This window comes from Balaenoptera acutorostrata, chromosome 9, assembly GCF_949987535.1.
Source record: "Balaenoptera acutorostrata chromosome 9, mBalAcu1.1, whole genome shotgun sequence".
NCBI lineage: Eukaryota > Metazoa > Chordata > Mammalia > Artiodactyla > Balaenopteridae > Balaenoptera > Balaenoptera acutorostrata.
In genome coordinates this window covers 37,895,001-37,914,902 of record NC_080072.1, presented here as the reverse complement: position 1 = coordinate 37,914,902, position 19,902 = coordinate 37,895,001, and the positions used below count along the sequence as shown (strand labels likewise).

At 49.2% G+C, this 19,902-nt stretch overlaps 1 protein-coding gene across 11 annotated transcripts in view; it reads left to right on the top strand.

The window, feature by feature from the left end:
- Window positions 1–12,964, top strand: part of NAV2 (neuron navigator 2) — a 398,333-nt gene extending 385,369 nt beyond the window's left edge. For 10 of the 11 annotated variants that reach the window (XM_057552146.1, XM_057552147.1, XM_057552143.1 and 7 more), the window contains 2 exons: window positions 6,364–6,567; window positions 9,551–12,964. In XM_057552146.1, coding sequence (XP_057408129.1) covers window positions 6,364–6,567; window positions 9,551–9,676 — 330 coding nt within the window. In that variant the 3' untranslated portion in view covers window positions 9,677–12,964. The remainder of the gene's footprint in view (window positions 1–6,363; window positions 6,568–9,550) is intronic. The other variant, XM_057552144.1, reaches the window with a different exon arrangement.
- The last annotated feature ends 6,938 nt before the right edge of the window (window positions 12,965–19,902 follow it).

The window sequence follows — 19,902 nt, the reverse complement described above, 5'->3', positions numbered from 1 at the left end:
CTAGTGACCAGAGGGGTTGTCTTTATCTCCCTCTTCAGAAATCTGACTGACGTGAGGTGACAAGCCCTCACCTGTGAAGCCATCCATCTAGCGCAGTGTAAGACACACTGGGCTGCAGATCCTGGCTCTGCCACTGTTAGCTGTGTGACCCTAGGCAAGTCATCCAGCCTCTCTCTGCCCCAGTGCCCTCATCGATGGAAGAGAGAACGCTAGTACCGTGCCACAAAGAGTTATTGCCAGGGTTCAGTGACGTCATGGCCATCAAGCGCTCAGCCTAGTGAGTGCACAAGAACTGGACTATGTCACTTCACAGTTTGCAAAGCATCTGCTGTTTGGTTCAAGCTCTGCATTTGTCCTGGGGTTAGGCAGAGATTTTTTGGTTTTATCCCCATTTTTTAAGAGAAAATTATGGCTCAGAGTGAATAAGTGACTTGTCCAAGGTGAGGAAGTGGAACTTGAAGAATCTGGGATTTGCATCCAGGCCTCAGGTTCTTGGCCCTAAGCCCCATGGCACTCGCTGCCTGACGCCAGGACCCCTCACAGGTGACCCTGGGCCCACGTGGCTGCCCATCCCTCCTGCCCTGCTGCAGCTGGAAAGCCCAAATCCTTCACTTCTCACTCAGCCCAGGGGCTAATGCTAGGAGCTTAGCAGTAAATTGGAGATTGTAACAGTTTTATTGTTGAGTCTGGAGGTGGCCTGAGAAGGTTGTCGGCTTTCAGGACCACTCTGAGTAATTAGCAGGCATCACGCACGGCTGAATTGTCCAGGAACGAGCTTGACAGCCGGGTTTCTGAGGGCTGTGTTTCCTCAGTACCGGACAGTGGGAGACACATGATGCTGGTGGAGGACCCGGGGCCGGGGGGGTGTGCACACCCACATGCATGTGTGTGACGGTACACGTAGGGATTGCACACCCACATGCACGTGTGTGACGGCACACCTTAATGGCTTCCGTCAGGGTTTGTCATTTGTGTACGTTTAGCTGAGCCTGGCGAATGTTCAGCTGCTTTGTATCTGTAACATGCAGCAGCACTGAGGGTCTTCGGAGACATTCAGGACAACCAGGGCTTGAAAAGGAAGGTGGTGCGTCTCTGGTCACTGGTATTTCATTGAACTGGAGTGTGTAGGCTGCGTATTCAAGCCACCGTGTTCAAATATAAGTGATTGTGAAGGCAGAGAGTAGCAAGAAATTCGGCAATCCCTTGACCGGCCTTAGTTTCCAGTGTCTGAAGATCATTAATTGATGGCAGCATTTTTTTTTAATTATAATTGACATACAGTATATTAGTTTCAGGCATTCAACATAGTGGTTTGATATTTTTATACATTACGGAATTACACTATGGTAAGTCTAGTTACCATCTGTCACCGTACAGAGTTATTACTATATAATTGACTATATTCCCTATGCTGTACATTACATCCCCATGACTTATTTATTTCACAGCTGGAAGTTTGTACCTCTTAATGCCCTTCAGCTATTTCTCCCATTGATGGCAGCATTTCTATTTTGTCGAATGTGGCTTTTGAAAGAAAATCTGAAAGATTTCAGATCTGTGCAGTTGACTCTCTTTAGGTAGATAAATTCACTGTGTAAAGTAGCCATAATTTAGTCTTTACTCAAATGGATTTGTTAGGACCACAAACCCAAACAGCCACCCGGTCACTCCTGTTTTCTTGGGATGCCCCGCCTGCTGGATTCTTGGAGTCTGTTTCGTTCCAGAAGCCTCTCTCTCTTCCCATCAGGGGCTTCCGGGGACTGCAGTAGAAACCCGCGCTGCTCGACAGAAGCCACAGGAATTGCAGGGGAGGAAGGGGCACTGTTTCCTTCTATTTCTGCCTCGCCTCTCACTTCTCCCCTTTGCTTCTTTGCCCAAATACGTCTCCTGGTGCAGGACAGGAGTGACCTACAGTGTGCTTGGAAAAAGTCATGAGTGCTGTTGAATAAAGGCTTCCTGCCCAAGGAGGCACCAACCAGGAGGGGTAGGCTTTGCTCTAGCCTCTAGCTACACATCAGAGGCCCCTCGTTGGTCCTCGCTAAGGATGGACAGTGCTAAGGCCCTGCTCCTTGGACCTCAGCTTGAAAGAAGACCTTGTGGGCATGGCTATGAAAGTGGGGTCTGATCTTCCCTGCCCGTCCTGGAGAGGTTGCTGATGGACTTGATCTTCAAGGGTCTCTTTCCCACCAAGAGCAAGGAGGCTGTAGGTGAAAGGACTTGGGGGTGGCTGTGGAACAGCCCGTTTAGGACAAGGAACAGAAACATGCCACCGTCTCAGGAGACTCACCAGTTCACTGTGAGGCAAGAAAAGTCATCACTTCCCTGTGCTGTGGAGGTCTTTTGAAGGACGGTCTTTCAAGAACATGGAAACAACCAGGGGAGGCAGCCAGAGTTAGCACTGTACCAAGTTGCTCAAAAGTGAGCCCTCCTGCCCCAAACCTGTGACTTCATCCCATTCTGCAGCCTGGGAGACCCCATGAAATCTGCGGATTCATGAGGAACCCTGGAGTGTCCTTCATGTCTCTAGTTTTGAAGGAAAGTTTGATGACATTTATTGAGAGGCTGCTACCTTCCAGGCACTGTGCCAGGGGCCTGACAGGCATGATTCCGTTTAGTTCTCAGCGCCCGGTATGCACCTTACAGACGAGGAAACCAAGGCTCACAGGAGTTTTTGACCCTTCCCCAGTTCACTAGGCGGGGTGTGGATGAGCCAGCGTCGTAGCCCGTAGCTGACGCCTCGGTTACTTCCGTGATTTTTCAGGCTGTCCTGAGACCCCTGTTATTGCATCCAGACCCCTCAGGTGGCTCAGGGAACCAAGTATTGTGTTTCACAGCATCATGTTCTACATAAGGTTTCATTTGACAAGAAGACTCTTCTATTCAAAAAAAAAAGTTTAAAATTCCTCACTCTCCTTCGTGTTACCTTGAGTCCTGAGCTCACTGTGTGCTGGGCGCTGTGCAGGCCATTTACTCCGCCCTGACCCTGCGAGGAGTGCTGTGGCCATGAGGCTGTGGTTCAAAGCAGTTAAGCCCTTGGCCAAGGTCATAAGCTAAGAAGAGGTGGAGTCCCCAGATTGGGCTGTTGCAGGGCCGCCGGTGGTGGCTGGCAGCACAGAGACCCTGCTGCCGTCAGGTCTCACCAGGGGCTTCCAGTCAGCACCCCCAACAGGCACAGCCTTGCCTGGAGGAGAAGCGGCATCGCCCCCTAGTGGGTACCAGGTGTCATTGCAAGTTTTGGCTCCTGAGTCTTTTCCCAGTAGAGTGTGTGTGTGTGTGTGTGTGTGTGCGCGCGCGTGTGTGCGCGCGCAACTGCTTGTAGGCTCTTCCAGAATGGGTACCTTGATGCCTTCACGTGTGATAAACATGTGCATCCCACAGAGTCAGAAGGTGCCCAGTGGCCAAGTTTTCCGTTTCCAGTGTCTTGGCTCCCTCTTCCTGACCCAGTGGGCATACGAGGCTCCTCCCTGCCTTGCGGAAAGTGAATGTCCTGTCTGTCTGTCTGTCTGTCTGTACCACTGTCTGCTGTTTCCCAGAGCTGCCTCAGGGCTCTGCAGTGGGACCAAGGAGCGTTACGATACATCCTTTGCTTGCCACGGTACTTACCCAGCCATTCATCACCTGGACTTAGACATATCCAGCGTCAAGTGGCAAAAATATTCTCTGTTCTTGCAGACGACGTTAGATGTGCCCAGGTGTGCATTTGTCTTATGACTTAGTCCTCAGCCCTATTCCCCTTTGGAATTTTCATTGTAAACACTTGCCAAAGTGTCTAAAGCCTGCAGAGTCACTCAAAAGACCCCTGTCTCCCTGGTGGAAAGGGGAGAGTGGAGAGCCATTGATCAGATGACCCAACTTGCTCTGAGACTCTGGGCAAACCTCCCACTGCTAAGCCTCCGGTTTCCCATCTGTAATCTGAAAAGTGTGGACTAGAAGAGTTTTTTCAGGCTGGCTCTGTGGAGCCCCAAAGTTCGTCAGACTACTCATAGTAGGGTCAGGGGAACAGAGCAAAAATTTAAAAGCCACGGGGCCAGACCCTCTAGGAACTTGATGAGCTCGGAATTCTAGGCTCTGTTGTTCTGCAGCCCTGAGCATCTTCTCTTCCAGGCTGGAGGATGGAGACAGAAGCAGTAGCTGCCAGAAACGACGTTTGGTTCAGCCTCACACATGTGAAATCTGGCTTGGGAAAGTCAGCTGAGTGCTGTAGGGAAAGCCCTTGGAGGGAGAAGCTTCTACAAGTTGCAGGAATGTTTCTTATGTGCAACAGGCTTTTTCAGTTCTAAATATCCCCAAGCGCTTTGTGTTCCCTTCCTCCCTGACTCATACCCATGTGCACACGAACCTTCACATGATCCCTTCCTGCTCAGACCGTGAGTCGCCTTTCCAAGGTCAGACTGAGCTCTCAGGCCTGGGAGTCACCGCTGCCCCAGGTTAAGGAAGGTTTCGCAGTAGACAGGGCTGGAGCACTAGACAGGAAGGGTGCTGGTGTCTGAAAGCGCTGAGCTCATAGAAGGCTGTGTATCTTGAGTGGAGGAGGAGGCGGCCATGGAGGAAGGGAGGTGGGCGGGCCTGTCTGCAGTGTGGGCAGGGCAGGTGCTTCCCTGAGACAATCGGAGGGGGCTTAGGCAATCGTGAGACAGCAAGCCCAGCCCAGGTGACGTGTCCTCGTCGGGTAGACAGCCTGGCCTGCATCTCCCTGCTCTGGTTTTGGCTGAGTCATGTGGCTCTTGCCGATACCGAGTTGTTCAGAGTGGAGTCTGTCAGGAGGGGTGGAGAAGGGAAAGGCCCAGACAAGGATGCCAGGGTCCTGGGTTCGAATCCAGCTCTGCTCCGAAACCTTTCACAACTGGCTCTTCTCTTTAAGCCATAAGTTCTCCATCTGGTAGATGTGGCGGCTGGGACCCCAGTTCCTTCCAGCTGAGGCAGCCTGTGACCTGGGAAAGACGTGATTTTATCAGTCGGAGCTCAGCTCTCTTGTACTGTCAGCCTTCTCTCCCCACATCCCCCTCCCTCCCCTCTCAACTGTAAGAGTTCTGGGAGGACAGAGGGAGCAGGCAGATGGACAGACAGGCTGCGGTCCAGATGTAATTCCACTCTAGAGTCCGCCCTGCAGCCGCTGTGGTTCAGGGGGCTTTGGTCTTTGTACCCCTGTGATGCCCTACAGAGGGGGTGCCCTTCCAGAGCCACAGGTGGCACTCTCCTGGGTGGGCACGTCCTGTCCTGGCTGTGAGCCAGTCCTGCCACACCTGCTCAGACTTAAGTGGTCCACAGACCTGGGCAGACTTGGATTCCAGTTCTGCCTTCTCTCGTCCCTGGGCCTGGCTCCTTGTCTGGGAAACTTGGGTAGTGATGCTTCCTCTTGGAATCACATGGTGGTTAAACAAGGTATTTGTCAAGTGCTTCTCGTAATCCCTGGCACACAGTGAGCTGTAAGGTGTGGCGGCAGGGGTGGTGTTAAAGAGGAAAGATACAGAGAAGGCACCCAGCTACGTGAGATGCAGAGCCTCGCCTTGGGAAGTGGTGCAGCCTAGGTTTTTGTTCTTTGAAGAGTGTGTGTATTTCTTGAAATTGCCAGAAGAAGTCACTAAAATCATTGTATTATTCGGTATTTCAGGCTTAAGGAAAAGAGCTTGGAGGCATGGTACTGGTCTTACAAAATTATGTGATAATTCTGCTTTAAGAGCAAATTAGTTGTTTTGGGCAATTTTGAAAAATACATGAGGGAGGAGAAGCAGTTACAATTCCAGTACCCACATGGAACCCCTTTAACAATTTGCTGTTCTGAAAGTGACCAGCGCCTCTACACGGGGGCTCTGAGAGTCAGACTCACTTTAAGAAATGGGGTTTTATCGAGCCAGAGCCATTGGTGACCTCTGCCTGGGCTGCTGATACCCAGCACCCCATCTGTGTGCCGTGGAGGAGGGAGGGTGCTCAGTGGGATGACAGCACCTCTTTCCAGCTCCACATTCAGTGACATCGTGTTGGTAATTGATTGGCCACGGTGGGAGTATTCATATCATGGAAATTGGCAAACACTTCAAATCAGAGTTGTTTTTCAAGTTGGATCAGCGAGGCTTAGAGTTGAGGGCGACACAGTGAGTCAGTGGCAGAACTGAGATGTGAACCCAGGTCAGGCTGACTCCAAAGCCAGTGCTTTTACTCCCTAGGTCATGCTGCCTTTGGTCTTAGTACATCAAGGTGTCCGTGCCTTGGATGATTTCCTTAGGATTTCCTCTGGAAGTGGAATTACTCCATCAAGGGAAGCATAATGCTGGGCTTGGAGAGTTTTTCAGAAAGTTGCAAAACCAGGCCTGCAGAAGAGGTCTCGGCCCACTTCCTAACTGTTCCTTCTTTGTCTGTTTCCAGCTGTATGGAAGGCGGGCCCCCTGGGAGGACCCCGCCAAGTGGGTGATGGACACCTATCCTTGGGCAGCCAGCCCCCAGCAGCATGAGTGGCCTCCCCTCCTGCAGCTCCGCCCCGAGGATGTCGGCTTCGACGGCTACTCCATGCCTCGGGAGGGGTCAACCAGCAAGCAGATGCCGCCCAGCGATGCTGACGGAGACCCGCTGGTGAGTTCTCGGCTTCCAGAGAGGCTCGGCATTCACTGAGCACTTACTGTGTATTGGGCCTCATGCCAGGCACACCGGAAATTTGGAAGTGACTGAGCCCCAGCCTTGCTTTGGAAGGCTAGACCTATCCCAAGATTTGGGACATTTTTGCCAATATTTTCTTCCTTGTTTTTAGTTTTTCACTCTTGTCTTTAACCCCTCTGAAATTTTTCAGATACAAGTTCAAGAATTTGATTTTTCTCCCTAAATGTCCCTACACCACTCTTCGCCCTCTGGTTTGAGTGCCAGCTTTATCATGTCTTGCCCAGTAGCCCAAGCCAAATGGTCAGGAGCTTAGGCAGGGAGAGGTTTGAGGGCGGGAGGGACTCATGGAGGAGAGGGCAAGGGGGCCTGAATGCGGGTCCCCTGGCCAGTGACATGAGTTAAGCCTTTAACGCTGCCTGAGCACCTTTACTCCACTGATGATAAAGCAATAAAGGCCCTTTAAGAAGAACCTGGGTCAGAGATCATACCACTACAATTCTAGAACTCTCTGCCAATGTAAGACCCATACATAGGCATACTGCGAAATTAGACCTAATAAATCAAAAGCCCTATTAAAAGAAGGTTGAGGGCTTCCCTGGTGGCGCAGTGGTTGAGAATCTGCCTGCTAATGCAGGGGACACGGGTTCGCGCCCTGGTCTGGGAGGATCCCACATGCCGCGGAGCAACTAGGCCCGTGAGCCACAACTACTGAGCCTGCGCGTCTGGAGCCTGTGCTCGCAACAGGAGAGGCCACGATAGTGAGAGGCCCGCGCACCGCGATGAAGAGTGGCCCCCGCTTGCCGCAACTAGAGAAAGCCCTAGCACAGAAACGAAGACCCAACATAGCAATCAATCAATCAATCAATCAATCAATCTTTAAAAAAAAAAATAGAAAGTTGAAGCACATATACCAGAACTTCCCATGGTTAAATGACCATTATCATGCTATAAATTTAACCCTGAGCTCTCTTGGCAACTAAGGCAAAAGGAAAAACACTGCAAAGAATATTGCTTGCATTACCTAATGAAAGAACATATTCATAAGAGATGCGGCAGGATTAAAAGACAGTTGACTTGCTGTTCTATCCCTAGTGACTAACTGATTTGCTAGATAAAAAATAATAATAATAGGTGCTTTGGGGTTGTCTGCCACTCCTGACAGGCGGGATGCAGCTGTCGTCCTATTGAGACATTTTAAACGGGAATTTTATTTTAAATGGATTTATGGCTTGTATTACTAAGCACAACCTAATTTGCAGTGTTTACCACAGTGGTTTTCCAGAGGAAAGGATCAACCTGTAAAAGGCCATTTCTAACGTTAACCGTTACTAAAAGCCAAAGTCATGGAACTATTTTTGGGGGTTCAAGCTCATGAACTCTAACTTATGTAAAAATAGAATTTAGGATATCTAGAGGAAAGAATGGCCAGCTCAGCCCTGGACATTCTTTTCTTAACCAGGGCTATTTGTGTCACTGACTAAACACAGAAGGCATTTAGGTAAGACCCGGGGTTCTCCGAATAGTTACACAGAATTGTCCTTCCAACCTCAGGCTCCCAGAAGTCAGCTATGCCAGCCCAGCTACCTCTGCTTACCAAGTTAGATACTTGGTGTTTCCCCCCAAGTCCTGTTCTCTCTGCCCAGGACCACAGGTGTCTGCTATGATAGCCCTCTTGTTAACTGATCTCTCACTCTCCTGAGACTGAGGCCTCCAGGAGGGCAGGACTGTCTTGTTTTTATTCCAGACCATATACTATGGGTACACAGGGAGTGTTTGATGAGTGAATGAATAATCCTGGTTGCGAAGGATTTTTCCTTGTACTTCCGCTCCACCCCTTCCTGGTTGCAGCCATGCAGATGGACACCAGATGGTGGTGCTTCTGTGGTTCGCTCACCCGGGCCCACTCTGCTAGGCATCCTGAGGGCCAGCCAGGGGGCAGCTGTATTTCACGCCCAGCTGCACCAAGTCTGAAGATAGCTCAGAGAGACCCTATCTTCCTAATTTTGCTAGATAAAATATAAAATACATACACACACAGTTTATAGTTGTAAATAAAATTAAAGTATTGGTGGTTTTCAGTTCCCCATCTCCCCTTGAACACAAATGACCAATAGGCTGTAGACCAGGGAAGACGCAAGAACACTGTCTTTAAACTCTTAAGAGAAATGATGGTGATGATGATAGCAGATTTATCACATTTATTGAACAGTTACTATGTGCCAGGCCCTATGCTAAGGGTTGAATACACATCATGTCGTTTAATTCCCTACTTCAGCCCTATGGGATGGGTACTGCCATTTTCTCTATTGTATGGATAAGGAACTGGTGGCTCAGATACATTAAATAATTGCCCAAAGGTTTCTGAATTGGAATCCAGGCCTCTCTGTGTTCCGAGGCTCTGCTTTACTGATGCTGTCCTCCGCCTCCCCATAGAGGCCTTGACAGGGGCTGGAGCCCAGGTGACTCCAGGCTGCCCTCTGGCCAGAGCCAGGACTACAGATGGGCTCGATGCTTATCGAAGGGGGAACCGTGTACCTCGAGGTCAGCGGTGCTGGGGCGCTTGGCTGGCATCTCACCCAGGCTGAGGGCTGTATTTGACTAAGGTGCCCCTCCCAAGTAAAAAATATATATACATTATCTTTTAGAGGATTTTGTATTTTCAGTGATCTGCATGTATTAATCCACACCGTAACGTTGTAGGGCAGGTATAATTATTCACATGTGACCAGTGAAGAAACTGAGGTGTAGCAGTTAAGTCACTGGCCCAAGGTCATGCAGCTAGTAAGTCGTGGAGCCGAGACTTGAACCCTGGAAGCCTGGCCGAGGGCCCGTGCTCTCGTCCACTGCGGGCCACAGTCCCCAGGGTGAGTCTAGAGGAGGTGGCGTGAGCTTTGGAGAGGCCAGGCGTGGCCGGCTGACCGGACCGGAAGCCACGTCGCAGTCTCCGCTCTTTCCCCAGATGAACATGCTGATGAGGCTGCAGGAAGCAGCCAACTACTCCAGCCCCCAGAGCTATGACAGCGACTCCAACAGCAACAGCCATCACGACGACATCCTGGACTCGTCCCTGGAGTCGACTCTGTGACGGCCGGGCCACGGAGCCTGCCCTCCTGCCCTCCACCTCCCTCCCCTGCACCACCCTGAGGACGCCCTCCTGAGCCAGCCCCCGGCCTCGGCGTGAGTGCCGCGCGAAGACCCGGACCCTCCTCGTCCTCCAGCCTTGACCTGGGTGCAGGCGCCCCGGGCCAGCCGCCTCGGGACCGCTTCCTTCACAGGGAGAACTGCACCATCTTCTGTGTCAATTATTGTTTTGCCTTGTTGCTGTGACCTTCCTAAGACACTGAAAGATACTTCTCGGGAAAGGACCATCACCGTTGAAATGAAAAGGATTTAAAAAAAAAAAAAAAAAAGCCAACCCACTTGAAGCTCTGAAACCAAACAGCATCCTGCCCTCAGCGGCCCAGAGACAGAAGAGATGAGAGCAGAGCTGAAAACGGAGACAGCAGGGATTCCTCCGCGCACAGACCCTGCAGCTCCAACCCCGCTGCCGACCTTCCAACACACCGGCCACAGAGAGATCCGATGCCAGCTGGGGCCCTTGCTTTGGTCACACTCAACGAACTGCAGAGCCGCATCACAGGAAAAACTTAGGAAAAACAAATCGTGCTTTCTCTTTGGTTTGTTTCTTAAATGGTGCTCTCCTTACCCGAGAGGTATTTTGCCTGTTCCAGTTCACCCCCGCCTTTCAGACCCATCAGCCTCCGGTTCATCCATAAGTGAGAGTGAGGCCGAGCGGATGTGGCTGTAAACGCAGAGCCGCATGTGTCTGTTTCCTTCTCGTACAGAAATGAATCAGGTCTTACTCCTGCTAACACTGTGTACAGAGAGAATTGGTCTACCTTGGCGAACCGATCACCCCTTTGACAATGAGGTTGAGTTTCTCCCTTTCTGACTCTGTTGATTTTGAAGACTTTTTTCCCCCCTCCTTCCCCTCGTGGTCAGAATCCATCCTTTGGTGAACGTGAGAACCGCAGGAGTTGGCTTTTGGTTTGGTCCTGCTGAGTTCTGGTTTTCAGTTGTCCCTCCTCACAGTCCTGCACACTCGCTGCCTCCTGCTGGGGCCGGGGTCGCTGTGCCCTTGACAGTGGACCAGGACCCCGTCCTCAGCGCGTGGGTGAGCGGGACCTTGCCTTTCCTCCTCGTCCTCGAGGCTGCAGGACACACGTCGACACCTCCAGCATGCCAGCCCCGACCTCAGGTGGGGTGTGAGGTCACCTCGCAAAACACTTGCACTTTCCCCAGAACCAACGTGACGTCACACAAGTCAACAGGTGGAGGCAGCTGCTCCCTTCCAGAAGCTCTAGCCTCCGGCGGACGAGCCTTGCCTGACCTCTTCGGTGCTGACCTTCCCAAAGCGATGCCTTAACTGGTTTTGTACTCACCGTGTTCATTGATGAGTGTCGTGCCTGCCTGGGGTCTATTTTTCTGTTTTCCCCATCAGAGCAAACAGGGCTAACAAGTCACCTACTCACTAGGAGAACTCAAGCTAATGTGACTTTTCTCATCCAAAAGACTCATTCGTGTGGATGCGTGACTGTGGGAAAAAGAAAAAGGAAAAAAAAAAAAAAAAAGATCTTTTTTTTTTTTTTTTTTAGGTTCTTATCAGTCTCCAGCTAACGCCCTGACTAGACAACGATCTGTCTTGTGCAGGAAAAGGCAAAAGTTCCTACCATGTTACATGACATTGTTGAGCCATGCTCTGCTCGTATGTGTCTTCAACATACCAGTATTGGCCGGTGGTCAATCTTTGAGTCATTTGTTTCTGTTTTATTTTTATCGGACCCCCATGGGGGGAGTCTCTGTTAATGATCAGGGTTTTTACTCCATTTTTTTTACATTTCTATTTCCAGAGGTCCCTCTCTCAACATCTTTTATTTTCTTACCACAAGAGCGTGACCTGAAACCAGTCACATTACATTTGATGACACCATTTGCTTCCTCTTTGAAAGGAAAAGGGGAATGTGTCCCTCCAGCAGGTGAATGGAAAACCTCTCAGCGTGCTCTTTTCTTTAATCTCAGTAAACTCAGACTCTATTCTGCTAAGCCTTCCTTAGTCATCTGGGTGTGTGAGTGTGTCTTGTTCTGTTTTGTTTTTCATAAAATGTTTAAAGCATGTATTTAGCCTGTGACCTCAGGGGTCAGTCACACCCTGAGCCTTCTGGTAAACCTGAAGAATGGTCCTTCTCAATTTATCTCCCAGCAATGACCTTACACGCTCATACTGTGAATTTGGGAGGAGGTGCAATGGACTTCTCCTCATGGGCAGTTTTCCCGGTCACCTTGTGAGTAGACACCTGCCAATATCCTTTGAAACTTTTTTTTTTTTTTTTTTTTACAGCACCCTCTTTTCTCTTTCTTTTCTCCCCAGTCCCACAGACTTCCCTCCCACCGGGTCCAGGCTCAGCACTGAGACCTCTGTCCCTGGTGCTGCCTGACAAGTGAAACGGTGGTTTCAAGGAGTGTAGCCTTGTACGAGTCACAACTCGGGGTCTTTCCTACAGTTTCCGGAAGCAGGGTTGTCTGATATGCACATTTCTTACTTTGGTCCTGTTTTGCTTTTGTGTCACTCACCTTTGACAAAGTGACTTTGTGCTCATTTAGGGCTCTGTCCGAAATGCTTCCATTTTGCCTTTTTCTACAGTTAGGCTAATTTTGAAAATGTATGAAATTCTATGCAACATTTGTGTTGAGTTACCAATGGAAGCCAAAAGTTTTCTTTCCAAACTGCCAAGAATTTTACAGGCCATAAGTGAGATGGGAATTCCCTTTAGTTTAAGGTGGTGGGTGGGCAGGGGGGGACACGGAACGAGACTTGCCTAGACCTTTGTTGTATCTTGGGGACATATTTTATTGTTGATGCTTAAACTTCAAAATTCTGTGTATTCGAATTTGATAATGGCGAATCTACTTCAAAAGGAAAAAATAATCCAACTTTGTGGATACGAAATGGAAGGTTTGCTGTTTTGATCTAGTTATTTCCAGTGGAGCAGTTTATGAAATATGTTCTATAAGATGTACATTTTTTCATTGTAACATAGAAATTGTAAATAATTGATTAAAGTGCTGCATTTTGATGAATTTTTTCTAGCCATTTTTAAAGAGAAAACTAGGAATTGAGTATTTTGTGTACGGTATGTTTCTGTCCTCCCTCCCCGTCCGCCGTCCCTCTCTATTTAATTTTCATTTGTCATGAGGTTTTTGGATTTGCCAGTGATCTGCCGGAGATCATGCCCCACATCATAGAGAATAAATCTGATGATTGTACCAGTCTTAAATTATTCATGATTCAATAAAATTGATGCTTATTTATTCAGATTAGTGGTTTGGCTTTTCTGTGCTAGAGAACGTCCTCAACGGAGTTCAGCTTCATGCCAGGAGGAAGTCATTCTTATTTGGATGCAGGAAACACAGCGAGAGCCCCCCAAAATCTGCAAACCCATCTTTGCTGCTGTGTCATCGACATCCTACCTCTTCTCAGTTCCTCGCCTCAGTTATTGCCTGTGTGGAGCTTCTTAGCAATGCAGGACTTTGTGCTCCTCCCCAACTTTGAGTCACTGGGGATCTTGTGGAAATGCAGATTCTGACTCAGTAGGTCCAGGGTGGGACCTGCGATTCTCAATTTCTAAGAAGCTCCTGGGTGAGGCCAACACTCTAGGTCCTAGACCACACTTTGAGGCAAGCTCTATCTATCGGTATCCAGCCACGCCCCCCCCACCCCCCAGTCGACCCCTTGGCACAGGAAAGATTTTTTTTTTTAATGTATTGAGTACCTACTAATTGCCAGATGCTTTCCCAAGTGCTCCAATATAATCTACAAAATGACCCAGAGGAGGTAAATATTCTTACTCCCGTTTTACAAGTGAGAGGAAAAACAAAGACAAGAAATCAGGCTCAGAGAAAACAACTTGCCAAGGATCCTGCAAGCTAAGGGGTGAGAGAGTTGGAGTTTCAGACCCGTATTCCAACCCCAAATCCTGCCTCTCATCTCAGGGGCCCCGTTCCGCATTGCAGCTGATATCCACTGCAGAGCACAGGCAGTGGGAGATGACATCACATCTTAACCTTCACTTTTACCAGAACAGCAGAAACTGTAAAGGCTTGGTTTGAAGTGAGGCCTGTGGGGTCACTGTGAAATTGATCCTACCCAGCTGGCTCAACTGCTGGTGATGTGAAATGTCCAACGCAATGTAACACACAACAGTGGCCCAGCCAGGGGGCAGGTAAAGAATCCAGACGTTGAGAATAGGCAGTTTTTAATGCCTGTCAAAAACAAAATGAAAGGGAGCTGGTACAATGGTGTGGCAACTAGATATCCTGAATTTCCAAGGTTTTCCACATCAAATATTCCACCTCTACGTTTATACAATGAAATATTACTCAGCCATAAAAAGGAGCAAAATAATGCCATTTGCAGAGACATGGATAGACCTAGAAACTGTCATACAGAGTGAAGAGAAAAACAAATATCATACAATATTTCTTATATGTGGAATCGAGAAGAATGGTACAGATGAACTTATTTGAAAAGCAGAAATAGAGACACAGATGTAGAGAACACACATGGATACCAAGGGGGGAAGGGGGGTGGGATGAATTGGGAGGTTGGGATTGACATATATACACTACTATGTATAAAATAGATAACTAACGAGAACCTGCTGTATAGCACAGGGAACTCTACTCAGTGCTCTGTGGTGACCAAATGGGAAGGAAATCTAAAAAAGAGGGGATATATGTATACGTATAACTGATTCACTTTGCTGTACAGCAGAAACTAACACAACAATGTAAAGCAATTATACTCCAATAAAGATGTTAAAAAAAAAAATTCTTCTTCCCGATCCATTTTCTTAAGACATTCTCTCCCTTGACCATAAAAAGAATTTATGTAAAAAAATAAAACATAAAAAAGCAAGAACTATAGAAAGCATCATATGTAATGTATTTAATGGTAAAATGTTGAATGTGTTCCCTTTCAGATTAGGAGACAGATAAAGAAAGATGCCTCCTTTCATCAGGTAACATCATAGTAGAGAACCCCAGTCAGCACAGAGAAGCAAGAGAAGTAAATCCTGAAGATTGGAAAGGAAGAAATTGGACTGTCTTTACTTACAGATAGCATTATGTACTTAGGTCATCCAAAAGAATTCACAGATAAATGATTAGAAATAATAAGTTGAAAATTTTTGCTGGATACAAAGTCAGTACATGTGAATCTATTGAACATCTATATGCACCTAAATTTTTTTTAATTTAAAAATACCAATTTCAGAGCATCAAAAATATCAAATACCTAAGAATAAATTCAATGTAAGAGGGGCAAGACCTCGGAATTCCCTGGCGGTCCAGTGGTTAGGACCCTGTGCTTCCACTGCAGGGGACACAGGTTTGATCCCTGGTCGGGGAACTAAGATCCTGTAAGCCACGCGGCACGGCCAAAAAAAAAAAAAAGATGGGCAAGACCTCTACGTAGAAATCTATAAACCATGGGGAGAAGTGAAAGACCCCAAGATATGGAGGAATATGTGATGTGTATGGATTAGATGACTTAATGTGAAGATGTCAGTTCCTCCAAAACGGTCTAGAGAGTTGATGCAAGCCCACTCCAAAGCCCGACATAATTTTTATGGAATCGACAGGATGGTTTTACAATGTATAGTGAAACGCAAAAGGTGAAGTATAGCCAACTACTGAGCCTGCACTCTAGAGCCTGCGAGCCACAATCACTGAAGCCCGCGCGCCTAGAGCCTGAGCTCCGCAACAAGGGAAGCCACTGCAATGAGTAGCCTACGCACCACAACAAAGAGTAGCCCCCGCTCACTGCAACTAGAGAAAGCCCGCACGCAGCAACGAAGACCCAGCGCAGCCAAAAATAATAAATAAAATAAAATAAAATTTTCTAAAGAGTATTAAAAAAAGAAATAGGGTCTTTGCAGATGTAATTAATGAAGAAGAAGTTCTATTGGAGTAGGGTGACTCTTAATGCACTATGCCTAGTGTCCTTACAGGAAGATAACCTAAGGATATGAGGGAAGAGGGCCACGCGAAGGTGGAGGCGGAGGTGGGAGCTGTGCAGCTGCAAACACACCAAGGATGGATGCTCCTTGCGTCCACCAGAAGCTGGGGAGAGGCAAGAGAGGATACTACCCAGAGTCTCAGAGAGAGCACAGCCCTGCTGACACCTTAGTTGCAGATATCTAGCCTCCAGGACTGTGAGAGAATAACTTTCTGCGGTTTTAAACCTGCCAGTTCGTGACACTGAGTTATGGCAGCTCTAGGAAACGCATACAGTTACATACCCAACAGAAATGCATGTATACATGTACGCACCAAGAAATATGTGCACAAATGTTCGCAGCAGTTATCACGTTCATTATAACAAACCCTGGAAACAGCCCACAGGTCCGCTGACAAAATTGTGATGTCAGTGTCCTCCGGCAGTGAAAATATTTGTGGGGGGATATTGAGTGAATGCTGAGTGAAAGCAGCCAGACCCAAACTGATGCCAAATGTGTGATTCCATTTACATAAAGTTCACACTGCCGTTAGGTGTGGGCACGTGTGTAGGTCATAAAACTAGAAGGAAAAGCAAGGAGGACAGGGGCAGTGGTCAGGAGGGATAAGAGGCTCTGGGTTGCTGGTGGTGTCCTATTTTGTGACTTGGGTGGTGATGTCATGAGCAGCTGCTTTGTCATAGATCGCTAAGCTGTATATCTTTGTGCACTTCTGTCTGTGTGTGTTACACTTCACAATAAGGTTTTTACAAAGTAAATGCTACCCCAGGCTGCCCACCTGGCCGCCACACCCAGTGAGTGCTGCAGGGCAGCCGAGAATGCTCCTGATTGTAGCAGACTGAGCTTCCCAAGCCCATAAACCAAGGACACTGGGTCCACCTCGACACTAACTGATGTGTGAGCTTGGATGGGTTAATGCCAGTTCCCTACGCCTCAACCCCCTCTGAAGTAAAATGAGGCTAAACCACCTGTGTCTTGCAGGATTCAGGGAGGCGATGCGTCCAGAGGGTTCGCGATGCCGTGAAGCACTCACTCCATCTCCCTCATCCTCCCAGCTCTGGCTCTTCTGGCTGTGCAGCCTCTCCAGTGTGTCAGGGGACAGAGCTGCTCAGCCTCAGATAGGGGATTTGGGTCCAATAGGGGAGGATGCAGAGAGGTGAGTCTGGACCCCAGACAAGGGGAAATGTCCCGAAGTTCACGAGTAGGGAATAGGCTGCTAGTAAGCTCCCCATCACCATGGGAGTCCACGCACAGAATGGAGGACCACCTGACAGCAGCAGCGGAGGGATCCCAGCCCTGGTTGGCAGGTGAGTTCCAATGGTCTTTGGAGCTCTGCTTGCCTGGCAGGATCACTTCAGACAGGGCATAATGGAAAGAGCCCTGGGGTCTAGAGACCTGAGTTACTGGCTCCTATCCTGGCTGCCTCCTTCAGACAAGTCCCACCTACTCTCAAGGCCATAGTTTTCCCATCTGTTTAATGAAAGGATTGGACTAGCTCAATGGTTCCCTAATATGGCTGACCACCCCGAGCCCAGGAAGCACGTTAGAAACAGACTATGGCCCCCCTTTAGCCCTGGAGAATCAGAAGGAGCTGGGGACTGCCGGTCTCCCAGCTCCTTCCATTCCAGTGTGCAGTTACGGGCAGCCCTTTCTACTCACAGTGGCCACGAGGGGGCAGCAAAGCCCAAGCAATGCCAATCCTCCATTGGGATGGACGTGCCTTGGCAAAATTTCCTCCCTCTTTCTCTCTCTCTCCCTCCCTTCCTCCCCGCTCCCCTCCCCACCCCCCCCCCACCCCACCCCCCCACCATATTACCAAAAAAGGATTGGATATGATCCTCAGACAATTGAATGTAGTATTTTCCCTTCTACCCCATGCTTGGAGGACGAAGCTGCATTCTCTAATAAATGGAATATGGAAAGGAATTGATGTGTGTCAGGCATCTTGTTAAACCAAGGAATTTGCCTTCATGGATTCATGTGACCTGCATAACAGTTGTGTGAGTGGGTATCATCATCCCCACTCTGTAGACTGTTAAGGGACTTGTACAAGGTCTCACTCATTAGGGACAGAGTAAGGATCTGAACCCAGGGCCCAGTCAGATTCCAAAGCCTGGAGTCTCTCCTATACCACATGGCGCCCTCCACCTGCAGCTGCTGAAATGCTTACACCCATAACCTCATTGCTGGTCCACCTCGGCCCTGCAGGTTACGCCCAAGAAGCCATAGTTGCATTCACAGGAGGATGCAGATCAGAGAGGGGAAGGAAATTGTCCCCAAACACACCTGAGCTAATAGTGCCACCAGAACAAGAACCCAGGTGTCCTGGCTTCCTTTCCTGGGCAACTAGGGAAGCAGCTAGGCACACAGCCTCTGGAGTCCTACAGAATGGGTTTAAATCCCAGCTCCCCCATGCATAAGCTGTGACCCTGAGAAAGTTGTTACTCCCTGAGCCTCAGTTTGCTCATCTGTAAAATGAACATAATATATCCACCTGTAGTAGATGCTGCGTCCCTCTCAGCATCCATCATCCCCTTCTTCCTAACTAAACCCTGATGGTGTGCAGGCATCTATCCCTCCCCCACAAGGTCGTGTGACTCAAGGAGGCTGAGCCCCATCCCCAGCTCCAGGGTGGAGTCAATGGTCTAATGTAAAACCCAGTCTATTTCCTAGGGGATGGGTCAGGAATAGACCTATGATGGGGTTTGTGGGAAAGTCTTTGGGGAAGGGGTGACTTCCGGGAGAGTTTATCTCTTAAGAGAGATCCTCAGGGGAGAAACGCTTCCTCTTCCTCTGACTATCGTCATGTCTGAAAGGTGACCTCCGACCTGGTGCCGTCATCTCGAGACCAGCCTGAGGATGAAGCAGCGAGGAGGAGAGCAGAGCAGAGATGGAGCTGGATCCTGTCGTCCAGCCACCGGCTCATCTGCGGCAGGAGTCCACTCTCCCTCTGGATGCCCGGTTAAATGAGATAATGCGTGGAGTCTGCTGAGTCCAGGTTTCTGTAACTAGACACTGGGAGGGAGCCTGGAGGGTGCTTGAGGGACGTACCACCTGCTGAGACAAGTCCTGTAAACCGCTGAGCGCAGCACCTGGCGGCAGCAAGCACTAAACCAGTAGGAGCTGCTTCTCCTCTGGGGGTTGCCTGTTCACCACAGACACCAGGACGAAGGCCTGGGCCACTCTGTGCGGTGTAGAGTGCTGGCCAAGACCTTGTGCTCTGCAACTGGCCTGCCTGGGTTTAAACCCCAGTTGTTTTAAACCCTGCCTGGGTTCAAACCCCAGTAAATCCACTTACTAGATGTGTGACCTTGGGCCGGTCACTTAACATTTCAGTGCCTCTGTTTCCCCACCTGTAAAATGGAGGTGATAATAACAGCACCTACTTCTTGGGGTTGTTGTGAGGATTGAATGAGTTGAGATCTGCGAGGCTCCGAGAACAGCGTGTGGCACGTTGTAAGCGCTCAACAAACATTAGCTGCTATTGTCATATTTGTTCTGAAAAGGTTAGCAAGATCTTAGGGTGGAATTTTTTTTGGCCTCCTGCCTAGTGAGGACAAACATAGTTCGTTACCTGTGATGGGAGTGCCCCCAGTGTTACCAGAAAGGGGACCTCTTCCAGGGTCCGAGAGTGGGCTCTTGTCTAACACTCAGAAATGAATTGTCAGGAGACACACGTACTGACAAAACAAAAGATTTTATTGGGAAGGAGACTGGGCGGAGAGCAGCGGGTAAGGGAACCCAGGAGAACTGCTCTGCCGTGTGGCTGTGGCTCGTAGTCTCAGGGTTTACAGTGGTGGGGTTAGCTTTCCGGGTTGTCTCTGGACAGTCATCTTGCTCGTGCCCTTATTTGGTCTGACACAGGTCCCTCCTGGTGGCGCGCATCTCTCAGTTGAGATGGATTCTAGTGTGAGGGTTTCTAGGAGGTTGGCAGGACATATTATGGGCTGGCATCTCCTCCCTCCTTTTGTTACCGACCAGGGTTCTTGGCCTTCCCCAATCAATACAGGTTGACTAGGGGCCAGACAAGAAATTCAGGCAAGGCTTTACTGGGGCCCCTGCTGCAGCAGGGGTGAGCGAGAACAAACCACAGGTTCCCTTGCTTACTTGCTCCCCAAAAGGGGACAAGTTTGTTCCTTATATGGGATGAGGGTAGTGGTGCGTCCAGGGCTCGGGCCAGAGGGCTGGCTTAGGTGTTTTGCCCACCCCTTGGGTGGTGTTGTGTGCAGGGGTCATG